Source organism: Schistocerca serialis, chromosome 8 (assembly GCF_023864345.2).
Source record: "Schistocerca serialis cubense isolate TAMUIC-IGC-003099 chromosome 8, iqSchSeri2.2, whole genome shotgun sequence".
In the NCBI taxonomy this organism is placed as follows: domain Eukaryota; kingdom Metazoa; phylum Arthropoda; class Insecta; order Orthoptera; family Acrididae; genus Schistocerca; species Schistocerca serialis.
This window is the reverse complement of record NC_064645.1, coordinates 616,868,853-616,885,770: the sequence shown is the minus strand read 5'-3', so window position 1 is coordinate 616,885,770 and position 16,918 is coordinate 616,868,853. Positions and strand designations below refer to the sequence as shown.

At 36.4% G+C, this 16,918-nt stretch overlaps 1 protein-coding gene across 2 annotated transcripts in view; it reads right to left on the bottom strand.

Moving 5' to 3' along the window:
- Positions 1-16,918, bottom strand: part of LOC126416038 (muscle-specific protein 300 kDa-like) — a 643,030-nt gene that overhangs the window by 327,492 nt on the left and 298,620 nt on the right. Inside the window, exons 43-48 of one of the 2 annotated variants that reach the window (XM_050083501.1) lie at positions 16,304-16,598; positions 13,907-14,180; positions 13,449-13,629; positions 8,014-8,209; positions 7,291-7,365; positions 2,561-2,713 (exon numbers count right to left, since the gene is read on the bottom strand). In XM_050083501.1, the coding sequence (XP_049939458.1) occupies positions 2,561-2,713; positions 7,291-7,365; positions 8,014-8,209; positions 13,449-13,629; positions 13,907-14,180; positions 16,304-16,598 (1,174 nt within the window). The remainder of the gene's footprint in view (positions 1-2,560; positions 2,714-7,290; positions 7,366-8,013; positions 8,210-13,448; positions 13,630-13,906; positions 14,181-16,303; positions 16,599-16,918) is intronic. The other variant, XM_050083503.1, reaches the window with a different exon arrangement.

Below are 16,918 nucleotides of genomic sequence, written 5' to 3'. Positions count from 1 at the left end.
CTGCTACCTTACTGAGCTTGTATTTATCGTGAATTTGTTGCCCAGCACAAAGTCCCAAGCAACCTGAAAAAAGCACGGGAGACTCCTGTTATAAGAAGGGTAAAAGAATGGACCTGGAAAATTACAGACCAACTTCCTTAACATTGGTTTGCTACAGAATTCCAGAACATATTCCGTGTTCAAATATAACAAATTTCCTAGAGACCGAAAAGCTTACGATTGCAAATTAACGTGGTTTTAAAAAACATAATTTGTGTGTAACTCAGCCTTCTCTTTTTTCACATAATATATAGCAAAATATGGTGGAAGGGCAGCAGGCAGATTCCATATTCCTAGATTTCCGAAAAGTATTTGACACAGTACCCCAATGCAGACAGTTAATGAAGATACAACCATAAGGAATAGGTTCCCAGACACGCAAGTGGCTCGAAGACTTCTTAAGAAATAGAACCCAGTATGTGTTCTCAACGGTGAATATTCTTCAGTGACAAGGGAATCAGCAGGAGTGCCCCAGGAACATGTGATAAGACTGCTATTATTTTCTTTGTAGATAAATGATCTGACAGACAGGGTGAGCAGCAATCTGCGGTTGTTTGCTGATGCTGCTGTGGTGTATGGGAAGGTGTCAAATATGAGTGACTGTTGGATGAAACAAGATGACTTCTATTTGGTTTGATGAACAGCAGCTAACTCTAAATGTAGAAAAATGTAAGTTAATGTAGACGAGTAGATGAAACAAACCTATAATGTATGGATACAGCATTAGCAGTGCCCTCTTCAATGCAGTCTTGTTGTTTATATCTGGGCGTAACACTCCAAAGCGATATGAAATGGAATGAACATGAGATTTTTGGTAGGGAAGGCAAACACTTGACTTGGTTTATTGGGAGAATTTTGGGGAAGTGTGCTTCATTTGTATGGAGGACCACATACAGGAAACAAATGTGACCTACTCTTGAGTACTGCTCGAGGTCTGCACCAGGTCGGATTAAAGGAAGACATTGTTGCAATTCAGAAGGAGGCTGCAAGATCTGTTACTGCTAGATTCGAACAACACGCAAGTGTTATGGAGGTGCTTTGGAAACTCAAATGGTAACCGTTTGAGGGAAAGCACATTCTTTTCGCAGAACACTATTGAGAAAATTTAGAGAACGGGGATTGGAAGCTGACTGCAGACTGATCCTGCCACCAACATACCTTTCACATAAGGACCACAAAGGTAAGTTAGGAGAAATTAGGGCTCACATAGAGGCATATAGGCATACAGATAGTCGTTTTCCCTTCGCTCTATTTGCGATTGAAACAGAAAAGGAAACAACTAGTACAGGGTTACCTCCATCATGCTGTGGCTTGTGGAGTATATATATATATGTAGATGTAGATGTAGATGTAGACAGCCAATGAAGCAATGACGTTTTTATCTAGGTTAGTATCCCATTTATTTAAATCTGATTCACATGTCTTTATCACCATACAGATCCTTATTTGACCACATTTTTACTAAACCAAATGTAAGATTCAGAAAACTTACGGCAACTAGTCATAACAATTTATTTTGTGAAGCCAAAACTAACCAGTTCTGCCACCTCAATTAATCTGTAAATAGTTAATGTTAACTGCTAGCAGGAAAAAGATTCTGTAATATTACTTATATGATTATTTTATACTTGTTATACACATGTTTCACCCATCACTCTCATTTTATATTCAACTGAAAATAATCCTTACAGTTTGAAACCCCAGCACAACTATAACTAGCATTAAAAATATATATGTATCAACAATGTAATGAGTAAAGATAACTACTCGCCAAATAGAGGAGGCACTGAATGATAGATAGGCATATAAACAAGACAACACAGTAGTCCAGCTTATAAACATCAGCTGCATGTGTATGAGCTTATCCATTGCTCTAGACAACCATTTTACAGTAAGTGGTTATCTTTACTCATTCCAATGTTAGTTTTTAACACTTGATTTTTCAGTAAAAGATATCGTTTAAACAAGTTACAAGCACTTGTAAAAGATGCTCTTGATATTGCGCAATATTACCAATATACATTTTTATAGTTATGGTTGTAATATTAAGTGTAGAAATTCTATAATATATATGACTGATTTAATATGAACCATATATTTGACATATACACAGATTTCATGTTCAAAGTAACTTTTTTAGTATTCTCCAAGAGATAACTTCATCTCATTATTGTCAATGTCACAATATTTGGCATTAATAGGTATTTCAATATCTGTATAATGTTCTGTATACACATAATCGGACAACATTTTTGATAAAAGAAAACATGGAAATAAGTCTTTAAGATATATATACACTATTGTGAAATTGGTAATGTGTCTGTAACTATTGTCATTTCCCATGAAAATCATACAAATCTCACAAATCACAGCATTTAGATCAATGTTACTAATAACTATCTAGAATCATAGGAAATATTGTGACTTTTCTATTTCGATCAGAATACAAAGTTTTATATTACGATCAGAAACAGCATATCATATCAGGAATTACAACAATTATCACAAAACCAAAACTTACCTTAGCAGTTGTCTGAATGGCCTGGAATCTTGATGTGATTTGCTGTACATTTACTGATATTCTGGTTTCACCACTGATCTGCATGAGCTCTGAAGACTCATCATTCATTTTATCAAATTCTGATTCATTTTGACGAAGACTCAGGATCAGTGACTGTAAATATAATGAATAATGAGCACATACTTTCTCACTGTTTCACTTATGTGAAACATGGAACATGTTTCTTAGTGGCCAGCAACAAAAAATCATACAATGTCAGGAATAAAATATTTGATGACACAACAAATTTGGATGTCCATCAGCATCAAGGCTTATTTGTAAATTACCTCTATTTTATGACACACAGGGCTGATATCAGTATGGGATTTCTTATAAGCTCTGCCTTCAGTTAGAACCTTAACACCTTGAATCTGAATGAGGTCTTTGCAGCAAAGTAGCCCGATTAATTCCTCTACACACAAACTAAAACAATTTTTTACAGACCTAGAGAAACACTCACTTCATATCAGTAAGTAAATTATTTAAACTACAATTTCTTTTTCTCACCCCTTGAAGAGGCCTCAGTATGATACCAGTATGGCTTCTAATTGGTCTTGTGAATCAGATAAAATAGCCGAGGGTTTCAAAACATGGAAATACTCATTTGAACATGCACAAATCACCTATACTGATCCAAGGCAGGTTCCTATCTTTCACAAAGTTGAGAAGTCTGAAAAGATTTTTGCATTAGCCTTGGTATTTCCAGGAAAATTTCTTGCAGGATAATATTTAACTGTCTGTTTACCTAAATTCCAACATGATTGACTTTCCAATTTTTTTAATTACATTCAATCTTAGAATCAGAAAAAATAAATAAACTAAGAAACATGTTTTTACATTCATATACAATATTTCTGTACAGCAGGCACTAAGGTTGTTAAAATTTTGCCAGAAACATACTGATCTCAGAACAATTCTTCCTTGACTTTTTTAGGTATATAACTGGTGTAAGATGAATCTTTAATGAGTTTCTTACGTGAATGGCAGTTCCAAATACAACTCAAAATTCACTTTGGTAACTCTGTAACTTGGCATTTCTAGAGCAGTATCTGAAAGTAGTAGTATTTTGGATTAAGTGTTAGTTTGACTGAAAGATTTTCATTTTAATATTTTTGCTTCAGACAAATTTATCACCTATAGAGGAAGTACGATGGTAGATTGCTAAACTCTTGTATGCTAGTAAGGAATGACATCATTACATTTTATGCCAGAGCAGCTACTCAGTAAACGCTATTGTAGGTAACAACACTAAGATAAGAAAATATGTAAAAAAATGGACTTATTAAATGAACTCATTTTTGTTCAAATGCTTACAGGTTTCACATGCACTGGTTGTAAATGGATGAATCAGTGACAAGCAGACATGCCATCTCTTACATCCCATTTTTTTTTCATGTAACTCATATAATCAATACTTGCTATAGGTTTTTAACTTTTTTTTTAATTTTCTGGGCTCAAAGTGAGGACTTTTATATAAAAAAATACTTAATAAATCCATATTAAAAAATTAAGGAAGTGGCATGATGTTAAAAATTAATAGAAATATTGGTTTGGTGCATGAGTTCATAGAGTTTTTATGTAAGTTTAATAAATGCAACAGATATGTACACATAACAGAGACAATAGTCATCAAAATAATTTCTCCTTTGCTATTTATGACAGTCTTCCAATGCTAGGGCAACATTTTGATTCTGTGACTGTAGAAATCACATTGTTTTGAGGCAAAGAACTCATCAAGCCATGTTCGGAGAGCATTTTCATCTGGAGAGGAAGTTCCTTGAAGGTTGTTTGATTGAGAATCAAATAGCAGAAAATTGAAGATGCAAGATCAGGTGAATAAGGCAGGTGTGGAATGACTTCCCAATACAACTTCTTTATAGCGTCAGTCTAGCAGAATTAGGATGGGTGTTATCGTGGAGTAGCATCACTTCCCGCAGTTGTCCTGCTTGTTGTTCTTGGTTGCATCTGCAAGATGTCTCCATTGTTGACAATAAATATCAGCAGTGATAGTTAAACCTTGAGGAAGCAATTTGTAGTACACAACACCATCACTGTTCTATAACGTACATAATGTTATCTTTCGTGGAAGAGCACAGACTTTGGTACGGAAGTTGCTGCATTGTTTGGGCTAAGCCATTCCACTCTTTTCCGTGTGTTAGCATAATTGTCACCAGTAACAATACAGGATAGTATGAAGGCTTTCACGACCGGATGACATATCTTCTGGTAAACCTTCCGGGATGTAAGGTCGTGGTCCATGATAGGAGCTGAAGAATTTCATGGACCACGACCTTACATCCCGGAAGGTTTACCAGAAGATAATACAGGATAGGAATGGTCGGTGTTGTTCACAATCCAATTGATGGTAAGCAAACAGAGATGCGCTTATGGCCACCTGCTTGTGATTTTGGCGTGAGCATGTGGTACCCATACAACTGATTTTTGAACCTTGCCCATTGCGTGCAAATGTCGTACAATGGTGGAGTGATCACAGCTCATCACATCTGCCAGTTCTCAAGTACACTGATGAGTATCATTGTGGATTAAAGTGTCTAAATGATCTTCGTCAAACCCTGATGGTCTTCCTGAACATGGAAAGTCACTAATGTCAAAATGGCCTCCTTACAGCGAGAAAACCATTTTCTTGCCATTATTTGTCCAATGGCATTATCCGCATACATGGTGCAAATGTTTCGGGCAGCCTCTGCTGCTGTCACCCCACTGCAGAACTCAAACAGAAGAATATGTCAGATATGATCCATTTTCTCCATTTGGCACTTTATTTTCAAGTGTCCACAGTTCCACTCACCATCTCCAAATGACAAAATGACACAATGTAAAATCAAATAGCAGCCTTAAACTACAAATAAAAAATGACAATCGATAAATAAACCTAGAGCAACCAGAATATCTACATACAAAACAAAAACTCTATGAACTTACACACAAAACTAATATTACATGATACCACAGTCTAACACATACAGTCACGACACACTCTGCTGTGAAAGTTGTTACCATTTGACAGCTGGAGCGACACTAACACTTCAATTGCTGAGAAAGCGGACAGTCAGTGAGAAAGCGGACAGTCATATGTGTCATAAGGATAATGTTTGTTTCTAATTGTCTTTCTACTTAATTAACAAAATACAATCAAATAATGGAAAAAATATTAATATAATTAACAAAATAGTTGTTATATTTTTGTGTTCCATGCATAAGTAAATTACCAAGAGATATCAGTATTGTGAAATAAATGTAAAAACAGGCAAATCTCACTGACTCAATGCCGTAAGCTACATCTTATTCATGAAGAATTACTTACAAATGTGTGTGTAATTGCAGCTTACTCTGCTGAAGGCAAGAGGATATCAACACATATCCCATGCATGAGAAGCACATATTTTTATTGTTCTCTGTTCTTATTATCTCATTCCTACACTTCACGCAACTTTCAAGTATCCGAATATTTTTGTTAAAGTAATTACTTTTGCTTTCAAAACAAATGTGCTGAAGTTTCATACCACTTGTGGCTCAAATGAAGCAATAATTGTGGATTTGATTTTTTCTGTGTTGGCAAACAGTTTTATTGCTTTTGGCATTTCATTATCATGTCTGTGTGGTTTTCCCTTCTCCTACTAGTTTGGTGGCGTATTTGGTACATTAAATAATTAGGTATTACATTCCATACAAGTTTCCTATGTTCCACACTCACAGATTTGGCTGGAGGGGTAGTGAAAAAAATTTCACGTTGTTGGGTAGATATACAATGTCTTCTGTAAAAGGTCAGGTCTTCTGGCATTTACTAACAATTTTTTGTTCTTAAAAGAAATCAACATTTTTCAGTAAATATCTGTGTTTCATGAGAATCAAAAATAAAACGTCTTGTAATGTACCATTTCATACCTCCCAGGGTCATTATGAAACTAAAGAAAGGCAAATGTGATGTCACTTATTAGTCATTGTTTGACATTTTGACACTACATGTGCTCCCTATTGTAAAAATTATGTTACTAATCGGTATAAGCAGTACTATTCACACCCATCCGATAATGTATTCAGAAGTGTAGCTTGCTGCCCACTTGGTGCACTGCTATCGCAGTGAGTAACAAAAATGAGATGGAGTGTCTTGACTGTTATCTTAGACTGTAACGATACTAACAAATTTCATAAAAAGAAATAAAGACACATCAAAATCACATAAGTTAACTTCATTGCTGGCAAAGATTCATGTAAAAAAGAAATAATAATAAGGTTAAGAATATTGTTAAAAAGAAGTAAGTTGTTATGGTACATGTACCTCAAAATATTTGAAATGAAATAAACCTAAATGTTAAGCAACAGTTTTTTTCGGTTTAGTATGTACTCTATTAATACTCTATCACTTATGTATCTAAATATCACTAGTTATTGGTTACTTAAGCAGTTCTGTAATCAAACATAAATATTCTCATTTTCATTCATGTGAGCAGTGCTACAAAGTATTACATAAAAATATCTCTGAAGAAAAAACTGGAAGTGAAGGTATAATGCACGTGGAACAAAAGCTTAAAAGCAGGGTGACAATAGACATGGGCTACTGTGGACATATACAAAACCAAAATAAATACATAGTTCAGACAAGAGACAAAAAAGCCTATGCACAATGAAAAAAATCATTAAAAAAACCATCAAAACCAGTAAACTCTTACTTGCTCTAGATGGTCAGCTAGAGTTATCATTTCCTTCACATCTCTATTTCTCGAATCAATTATTTTTATGAGATCCTAGAGGATAAAGTACAACATTAACATAGATGTGCAAACAGTTGTAACATATAAAATATACTCAGTGTCTTTCATTAAGACTGAATTCGTCATCTTTCCTATGAACATTTGAGAATATGAAACTTGCTCACACTTTTTATAAAAAGTAGCGTTTTGATTCTAGCAAAACCAAAAAGAAATTTTACAAATTTGTATTGGAAATTAAGATATATGAATTGCCAGTGGTTTGAAACAGATGAAAGTTGTGTTCTCATAAATCTAATTCTATTTAGTTTAGGACATTCCACTGTCTTGTAGTATCTCCTTAGCACAATTTTCTTTTTACCTTTATTTACAGTAAATCCTTTAATTTTCTCTAATGCAAGTTACTTGAGATAGACCTAACCAACTGGTTTATGACCTCTCAGTAAGTTGTTCATTTTGACACCATCCACTCTACTTTAAATTTAGAATTTTAAAATATAATTTATTCTAGGTAATTAATGAAGAAATTACCTGGCCAACACAATAGTGAACATAGCAAATAACAGGTCCAAAACTGCAGGTAATAACAAATAATTTTTGGCCAATAGATATGAAATGTATTCATCAATATATGATACAGTATCAGAAGAATAATATTGATGAAATATGAAGTTAGTTAACTACCTGATATTTTTCAAGCTGATCTTGTTTTTCCTCAAGTGTAGAGCGAGGTGAATAGTTCTTGAGTGCTGTTTCCGCTTCTGAGAGCCACTGTAACAGCTTGTCAAAGGAGCCTTCATATTCAGACCATTGCTGCAGTCGTTCTTCTAGTCCATGAATCACATCATTCAAGGCTACTTCAAACTTCTCACGATCAAACCTAAGTTTATTTTCAGAAGTTTAAGTAAGTAAGAAATAACAAGTACAACATGTAATTATTTCATATTTTTGTACAACAGAATGTCAAGCGCCAAACAAATGCACAATGTTATTTTATGAAGCACTAAGCTACATTTACATTTTGACAGTGAATATCTGTAATTATTAAATGTTTCATTTAGGATATATACACTAAGTACTAACATAATTTATTTATCTCTTATTTTGTTCTGAATTGATAAATTTATAAAACGCCCTTAATGTTTTACATAGCCAATTTTTATTATAAATTGCCCATGAAAGGTGGTGGTGGTTAGTGTTTAACGTCCCGTCGACAACGAGGTCATTAGAGACGGAGCGCAAGCTCGGGTTAGGGAAGGATTGGGAAGGAAATCAGCTGTGCCCTTTCAAAGGAACCATCCCGGCATTTGCCTGAAACGATTTAGGGAAATCACGGAAAACCTAAATCAGGATGGCCGGAGACGGGATTGAACCGTCCCCATGAAAGAGGTGTTTATTTATAACAATACATATAAAACAGTGGTCAATTGACCATCAAGGTATAAATGTACTCCTTTTAACCAAAATATTTGCAATTCCTTTCTTTGAGTTTTTATAATTATGGATCACACAATTGTAAGTAATAAGAGTATAAGTGATGTTTTGCTGTTACTCTCTTTTTCTGAAAGAGCACCTTGGCAACATAACTTTCTTTGAAATACGTAATTAACAACTGGGTCTCAGTCTTGATATTAATAAGATTTTTTAACCCCACCATATGCATCAGACAGAAAATTCACTTAAGAAAATTATAAAATTATGAGATAGAAGTGCAGACCATTATTTATCCCCAGGAGACAAAATTCATAGTACTGCTAAGAGACACATTTAAAGTAGAAAAAACTGTCCTAGCTTTCAGAACTGTTAATTCCTAATAGTGCCAAAATCTAAGATAGTTACTTGGACTTTTATGTGTGTCTACTGACAATATTAAGAATTTTGCCTTCTGAAAGTAAGTACTGGCCAGTAATTCCACATCATAACTACATCATTTCGCAGACAAATTATTTAATCAAAATGCTCAAAAGTCATGAACTCAGTCAACATGTCATTATTAATTTATTTATTACTTTCATTTCATCTTTACAATGACCAAAGAGTACAGTACAACAACAAATTATTCAGTATTTGGTAAGGTTATATCTTCACCAAAGGGAACATAAATGCATAAGACTGTCACCACCTGAACACAGAATGTTTGGCATTTTAGCATTGCTATTTGACTGCATATTTCTTTTAGCAGTAAATGCATACATTGCTTCATAGGACAAGACAGTATTACTGATTGACTACAGGTAATGTGTGAGTAAGACACATGGGAAGAAAGTGCAGTTGTGCTTAAATATGACAATTTTGGCATTGTTACTTGCCGTGAAGGCAGTAAAAAAGTGTTATGACTATATCATAATAGCAGATGCAACTGTTTTAAAAGATAAGTATGCACTAGGACACAGTGCATGAATGTCTTATGATGTCTAGAGTGGTTCGTGAAATATCACCTAAGAGTCTCAGCTCACAACAATAATACTGAGAAAGATTTTAGGGAGTTACTGTGCAGGACAAGAACTTACCATATTCTACTTACCTGGAAAAGTCATTAAAGCAAAATGATTGGATATGGGGACCATATAAAACTGATACTGTCACTGGGGTGAAATGTGAGCCCAAAAGTAACAATTTTTCCCTTTTTTGTAGCACTTCTAAGCTGTGTGCTTATATCATATTTCTTCACTGCCACAAATATCACAAGATATGTGCATATAGTTATGTTGGGACTGTGGTTAGAACTAAACGGATACCTGATACTTTATACTGGATGGCCATCAACTGCAGGTGCCTTCTTCTATGCAAAAGCTGTTTGCTGCCAGATGTCTCACTGTGTTATTTCTTCTTGCAGTGTTCAGCCAGTGGCAACAAAGTTTACACTTAGCTGGAACTGAATTGGTGCAGTACCACAGTTATTGGAAACCTTCCCTAAGAATTATTTGATAAGATTTGGAGAGAATGCGACTATGACCTGTACTACTTCCATATTATGCTTGGGATCACAGTGAATGGATCTATGATTGTCGCAATTGTTCAAACTATCCTATTGCTGAATTTACATGTTTGTGAAAATGCAACCTTAAGAAAGATTTCAACAATTCGTAATCACTCTGTTTCTTTGTGTAAAGGATCTCTTGAATGTAGCTTTTAAATCTGTGATTGTTAGTTTGCAGCAGACACTCTACTGCAGCCCTGACTGGCCAGTGAAATAAGCAATAACATTAATTTTGGCAGACACACGCTGCCCTTTTTTTTAAAAAAAAGGTCAGATGAAGCATTTTAAGTGGTATGCAGCCATAATAATTTTAACATACACTCCCTGTGTCAAAATAAAACGTTCTTCAATATCTTTACAGCCATTCATGACATGCCTGGTATATGCCACCATCCAAATGAAACCTAGTTCTTCCCAGTGCCTCTTCCAGAGGTGTCTACATTAATAATCATAGAGGCTAAAGTCTAGCGAGTATTATGGGTGAAGAAAGAAGATTCTACAACACAGGCCAAAAATGTTATACGACCATTATGGGACCAATCACTGTCGCATTGCAAAATGACCCCTTTAATTAGATTTGATCACTGCAACTATTTTAGTTTGATTGTCACCAAGTGGTTATTCAAAACTACAGTTACCACTGCTGCTGTGGTCTCTGGAATCAATTCAAAGTGCCCATGCCAGACAAGGGATGCCTACCACTGAGAACACACTAACTGTGAACTTTCTACTAAATTCAAAACAAGCTGTTATGATTTAAATATGTGATACTAAATCTTCATGTAGGCTAATTTATAAACACCTACCTATCAAAGGGGGGGGGGGGGGGAGGTATAACCCACGCTGCACAAACACCCATAATTTACTCGTCCAGTATTTGAGCATGAGAGCACTTAGTTACTTGTAACACACTTTGCACAAAACATGAATCCATTATGAAAACATTTTCTCACTGACAGCCGTCACAATATAATGAAAGGAGAGAAGTTCATCACTTACAACATTTTTGATGTTCATGCAGTAAAACTTGCCATATGAAGCATGACGTTTTAATTTATCATTTCTTTACTGCTAACTGTATCCGTGACACATTTTGCAACAATATTCCTATATACCACTGAATGTACCAGCACAATTATATCATTGTACAACACATAGTTCAGGAGGTAAGACATCATAAACACGGAGCTTCATGAAAATGAAACTGAAGGGTGAAATTCATTAGAGGTATAGGTGAAGTGTGTGCGTAAATACGTGTGTAATATGATAAATTTATGTGAAATATATTTGACATGTACATGCATGGGCAAAGACAGGGGTAAAAAGCTCATCTTAAACCTCTGGAACGATTTCAACTGCATTTCGTGCACATATGAGTTATAATACTGTGGGGTTAACAACCACCAGCCTCCTATTGGGTTAGGAGTGATACTGTGGAGAGAGAAGGCAGAGAGAGCAGACAGACAGACAGACAGAGGGAGGGAGATTCTTTTTTTTTGGGGGGGGGGGAGGGGAGGAGAGGTGAACAGAGAGAGGAAGAGTTGGACAGATACAGGGCGAGGAGGAGTCATACAGACAGAGGGGGCAGAGAAGATGGACAGACAGAGGGGCAGAAGGAGATGGACAGAGTGGGAGGTGGAGGGGGTGGACAAGGGGGGAGGGGGTTAGGAAGGAGGAGATAAACTAATAGAAGACTGGAATAAATATATACCCGGACAACATTAGATACTCAGCTATGTCTATATATAAGCAGAGAAAAACAAGTCTCAGAATGTTGTTTACAGAGAGGTAGTGCAGTACTTTATGGCTGTCCATAGATACCAAGATAATTATGATCTTTTGTGTCCAAAGCATTCACAAACAGCAGTGAAATTATTTACTCCTTCTTCTGGCACATTTCATGTGAAGCAAATGAGTAAGTTGCGAGTAACATTGTCTCAACATCTGGTGGGCAATAATATGAAAAAAGGGATATCTGAGTCATGGCATCAGAGAGTGAAGATGAAATCAATGCAGCTGTTACACTCCAGTGCTGAACTCTATTCTTAATGTATGCGCAGTGACCCCAAAACAACTGCCCTATTTTTTCCTTACTGTAGGTACTTAGAGTGACACTTTCAGTTCTGAAAGTTGAGGTTTCATATTTACCTGTTTTATTATGCTGTTGATTTTAATACAGTTTCCGCTGCCAACAACATGGTCTTCAGTCTAAATTTACTACTAAAGATGTTATTAGCACATGATGTTAATGGACGATGCTAATGCTTGAAGCAAGACCTGTCCCATATATCCTCTCACCACCATCTACTCCAGTCTGGTCACTAACATCAAAGGCAGGGCTATCTGTGAAACAAGTCATGTGATCTACAAGCTAAGCTGCAATCACTGTGCTGGATTCTATGTAGGCACAATAACCAAGCTGTCTGTCTGTCTGCATGAATGGCCACTGACGAACTGTGACCAAGAAACAAGTGGACCACCCTGTTGCTGAACACGCAGCCAAACATGATACCCTTCATTTCAATGCTTCACTTCCTGTGCCACATGGATCCTTCCCACCAACACCAGCTTTTCTGAATTTTACAGATGGCAACTTTCCCTGCAATACGTCCTATGTTCCTGTAAACCTTCTGGCCTCAACCTTCGTTAGTCATTGTCCTCACCCATTCTGCCTCTTTCCTGTCCCCATTCCAGCACTACACAGCCGTCATTCCACCATCACACTCAACCTTTTATTTCCCTCCTTCTCTGCTACCACCCCCCCTCCCCACTGCTCCCCTGCCCTCTGTCTAACATGCAGCACTTAACTGCGCATCACCCCCGCCATGCTATCCCTCCCCCTCCCCGCCCCAGCCTTTTCCTTACCACCACCCAGTCGCCACTCCCATCAAGCACTGGTGCTGCTGCTTGCAGTATGGTTTCAGTTGCCCGAGACTGTAGTTGTGTGTGTGTGTGTGTGTGTGTGTGTGTGTGTGTGTGTGTGTGTGTCTGACATCTATTGTTTTAATTGAGAGGATCTTTTGTTGTGCCTATCTTCGACTCAGAATCTCTGCTATATGGTGAGTAGCAACTTTCCTTTTCAGAACACTGTTATTATTAGCACTGTTCTTACAGTCAGTTTTGTTTATTATTCACTTACTTAAGATTATTTAAGTCTCTTTCCATGGCTTCTTTGGCTCTAGGAGGTAATTTATCAGTTTTGTTGGAAACATGGTCAGTAAGAGCCTTCATTTTAATATCACCTTCCATTTTCAGGCAATCCTGTATTTCTCTGACTTTTGACAGCCTGGACTGTATTGTTGGTTTATTTCCACTATAATCTGTAACAAGAAGGGGAAATGGACATAGTTATCCTCTAAGTTACTCAAGACTCATGTGCATAACAAAACAAGCACAAATAAATAATTTCTTCATGAAATTTGTTTAGCTTTCATTTAATGCTACTAGGGAGTCGTCAAAATGAAGGTTACAAGTAGCATTTACCCCTACTAAATTATTCTCTATGTTACTAGCATCAGAATGTCAAAATGATCCAAAAATGACACACCCTAAGCCATATACCTTAAGTACTTTACAAATATAAGAGATGCTAGTTACCTGAATAACCAGCAAGACGATCCCACAAAGCTTTCTGATAATCATGGTAGTTCTTTTGTAGATCATTAAATTGCTGAAACACATCCAAGCTTTCCTCAAGCTGCGTTATCATCACCAGCAGCCCGTTCACCAGCCTTTCGTATCGATTGCTGATGTCTTCTACAGCTTTCTTTACCTCCTCATCATCTCCTCCAGTTAGCTGTACAACAGCTTGTGCTTTCTCTGTCACTGCTTCAATGACACGTTTATGAGTTATCACTTCCTGCAGGGTTGTCTGCAAATATAATTTTGAAAATTAAATTAATTAATGAAATGTTGCCACTCAAAAGCAGAGAATATTGTTATAGTTCTGTAAAAATGTTTATAAAAGCTGTTTACTATTGTCACAGATTCCATAACTATAAAAGTATGTGCAAGTACTCATTAACATTAAAGAAGCATGATTACTAAAAATTTTACATCTTCATAATTACAGCCAAAAAGAAATCCACTAGATCCTCCAAATCAGGATTGTCATCTGTGGGCAATATACAATTCTCACTTTTCAAAATCTGGTAGGAGAGCACTTGTACTTAAAAGTGCATTTATAATCCACATATTACAACCAAAGACTGCTTACATAATTGCTGCAAATACCAACATAATAATAAAGAAAACAGCAATTTTTATTTTTTACTGAAGTAAATATTTATGTTGACTCACAGAGATGCAAGCCATATCCTGAAGTGTACGAATGAATGGTGGTCAATTGGTTACTACATCAGAACTATAGCTTGCTTCAGCAAAAATTTCATTTTTGGTTTTTGATTTGTATAAGCTAGGCATGCAGCTGAGTGTTATGATGCAGAACAGCAGAATCCCAACTGTGTAAGTTCCAGAGAGGGCATTCAATTTTGCTCTAGACACTGTGAATTATACAAAATTCAGGTCACACATCTCATAATTTTCTTCAGGGAATGGATGGAAGGTGAGAGTTTAGCACCCTGTTAATGGTGGATCATCAACATCTTCCTTTCAAGGATTAGGCTGCTAACTCTTCTGCACACACAAAAAAAATCATTCCCATCTTTTTTGAGGTCTTTCAAAATCTTTTTTCCCACCCAGCTTGTAGTTCAGCATCTTCTGGGGAATTCTGTGACCAGGCATTCTCACGAGGTGTTGTAGTTCAGCATCTTCTGGGGAATTCTGTGACCAGGCATTCTCACGAGGTGTTGTAGTTCAGCATCTTCTGGGGAATTCTGTGACCAGGCATTCTCACGAGGTGTTGTCTCCAATCTACACAACCAATGGTGGATACGGAGAATAAACTCAGATGTGGAAAAATATTAGGCGTGACCTTATTTATGTAAATGGTACTCAACACTACTGCATGTAATATTTTTTTGAAACTACTAATGATATGGAGAAAAAAACAGGTTATGTATTCATGTGCAGCTGCCAGTCTCATTTCTCAATATTTTTTCATTTGGTGTGCTAGGAACACATGTTTAAAATTATGCACAGTGTACTTCAGAAGTATTATGTCTACTAGCAGAAATAAGCATAATAACTGAGCTTCATGACTGGTAGAATAATTTATTTTTCCCATTTGTCATAAAACTACCAAACAACAATATAATGGTGACACTACATATTTTGCATGTCTGATGACAATGTGTTCTGCCTACCCCCTCCTCCGAAATCTGCCTCATTCATATCATCATACTTTCTACAGTCATTAATTTCAACTTATTGCCTGTGATATTTACTTTAATAGACTTCCATCACCTACAAATTATGGATTACTGAGTGTTTACTTGTTTTTGGCACTAATAGAGGAGCATACAGGGAATGGAGGAAGCAATTTCCACCTCCAACATAGACTGACATGGGAGAGGAGAGGTGCAGAAGAAGCAATCTCTGCCTTTCTTGTGCAGAGCAGTACCATTATGTATATGTGTATTTTTCCCACCAGCAACAAACAAGACAACACAGAACTCACAACAGTGACAGTGGCATTTCACACAATATTGTTGGATCACTATGGTTGCCAATGACTAAACACAAAATGCTACTAGCCTGAAATATTAAAACTTTCACTTAATCAGAAACAGGAAGAAAACTGAGCAGGTAGTTATGAAGCAAAATTTATAGCTACAGCTCAGCAAAATGTGCAGAAGCTCAGAGTTTTCATTGTGGCCAGTAAAATTTATTTTTTTATCAGATGTTCTACAGGATTAGATTTGATACACTCTTTCTTTGTCAACCCCAGTCTCTGTGAAAAGGTTACGTAATATCCACTAAATAAATGTAGTCCTTATTGTTGCAGTCACAAGCACATTATAATATTTCAAATATAGTAGAACAGTAGAAATCAAACAAGTTTAGAAGCATTTGTTGGTTAGAAAGAAACTGTACCTTATGTTTAAGCAGTTTTGATCTAATCTCCTGGGTGGAGCCCCAAGTAGCAGCCGGGTCCTGCTGCAACGAACGCTCCATAGCATCAAGCCATGCTAGTGTCTGCGCCAGTGTTTCTTGATAACTGGTTCTCTGGAGACTTTGTGCATCCTGACGCTTCTGTTCCTGTTCTATTCCTTGTTCAAGTTTGTCCCATCTATCTCTTATCTCTCGCACCTGTGAACGGATCAGCTCTCGTCCAGGAGCTGCTGTGTCTGGGTACAGTCGCTCACCGGCACTTGTCAGGTTGCCTAATCTGTACAAATAGAGATAATAATGCAATTTTTCAACCTTTGAGATTCAAGACATAGTAAAAATTTAACATTATGAGAGTCGCCTGAAGAATTCATTGTACTGATAGAACTGTTTGTTCAAGCTCCAAATCCAATCTTAATTTTTTTTTTTTAAAAAAAAGAAAAGAACCTCTGCACTAAAACGTATACAAATAATAGACACAAGACACAATAAGGGCCTAACAACTTTATTTATAGAAAGTAGCTTTCTATGATGGCTATTGTTTCCTGTCTCTTTTCGTTGGTATAAGTATTAAAGGCTTTTCAATGTGGAGTGGTTAAA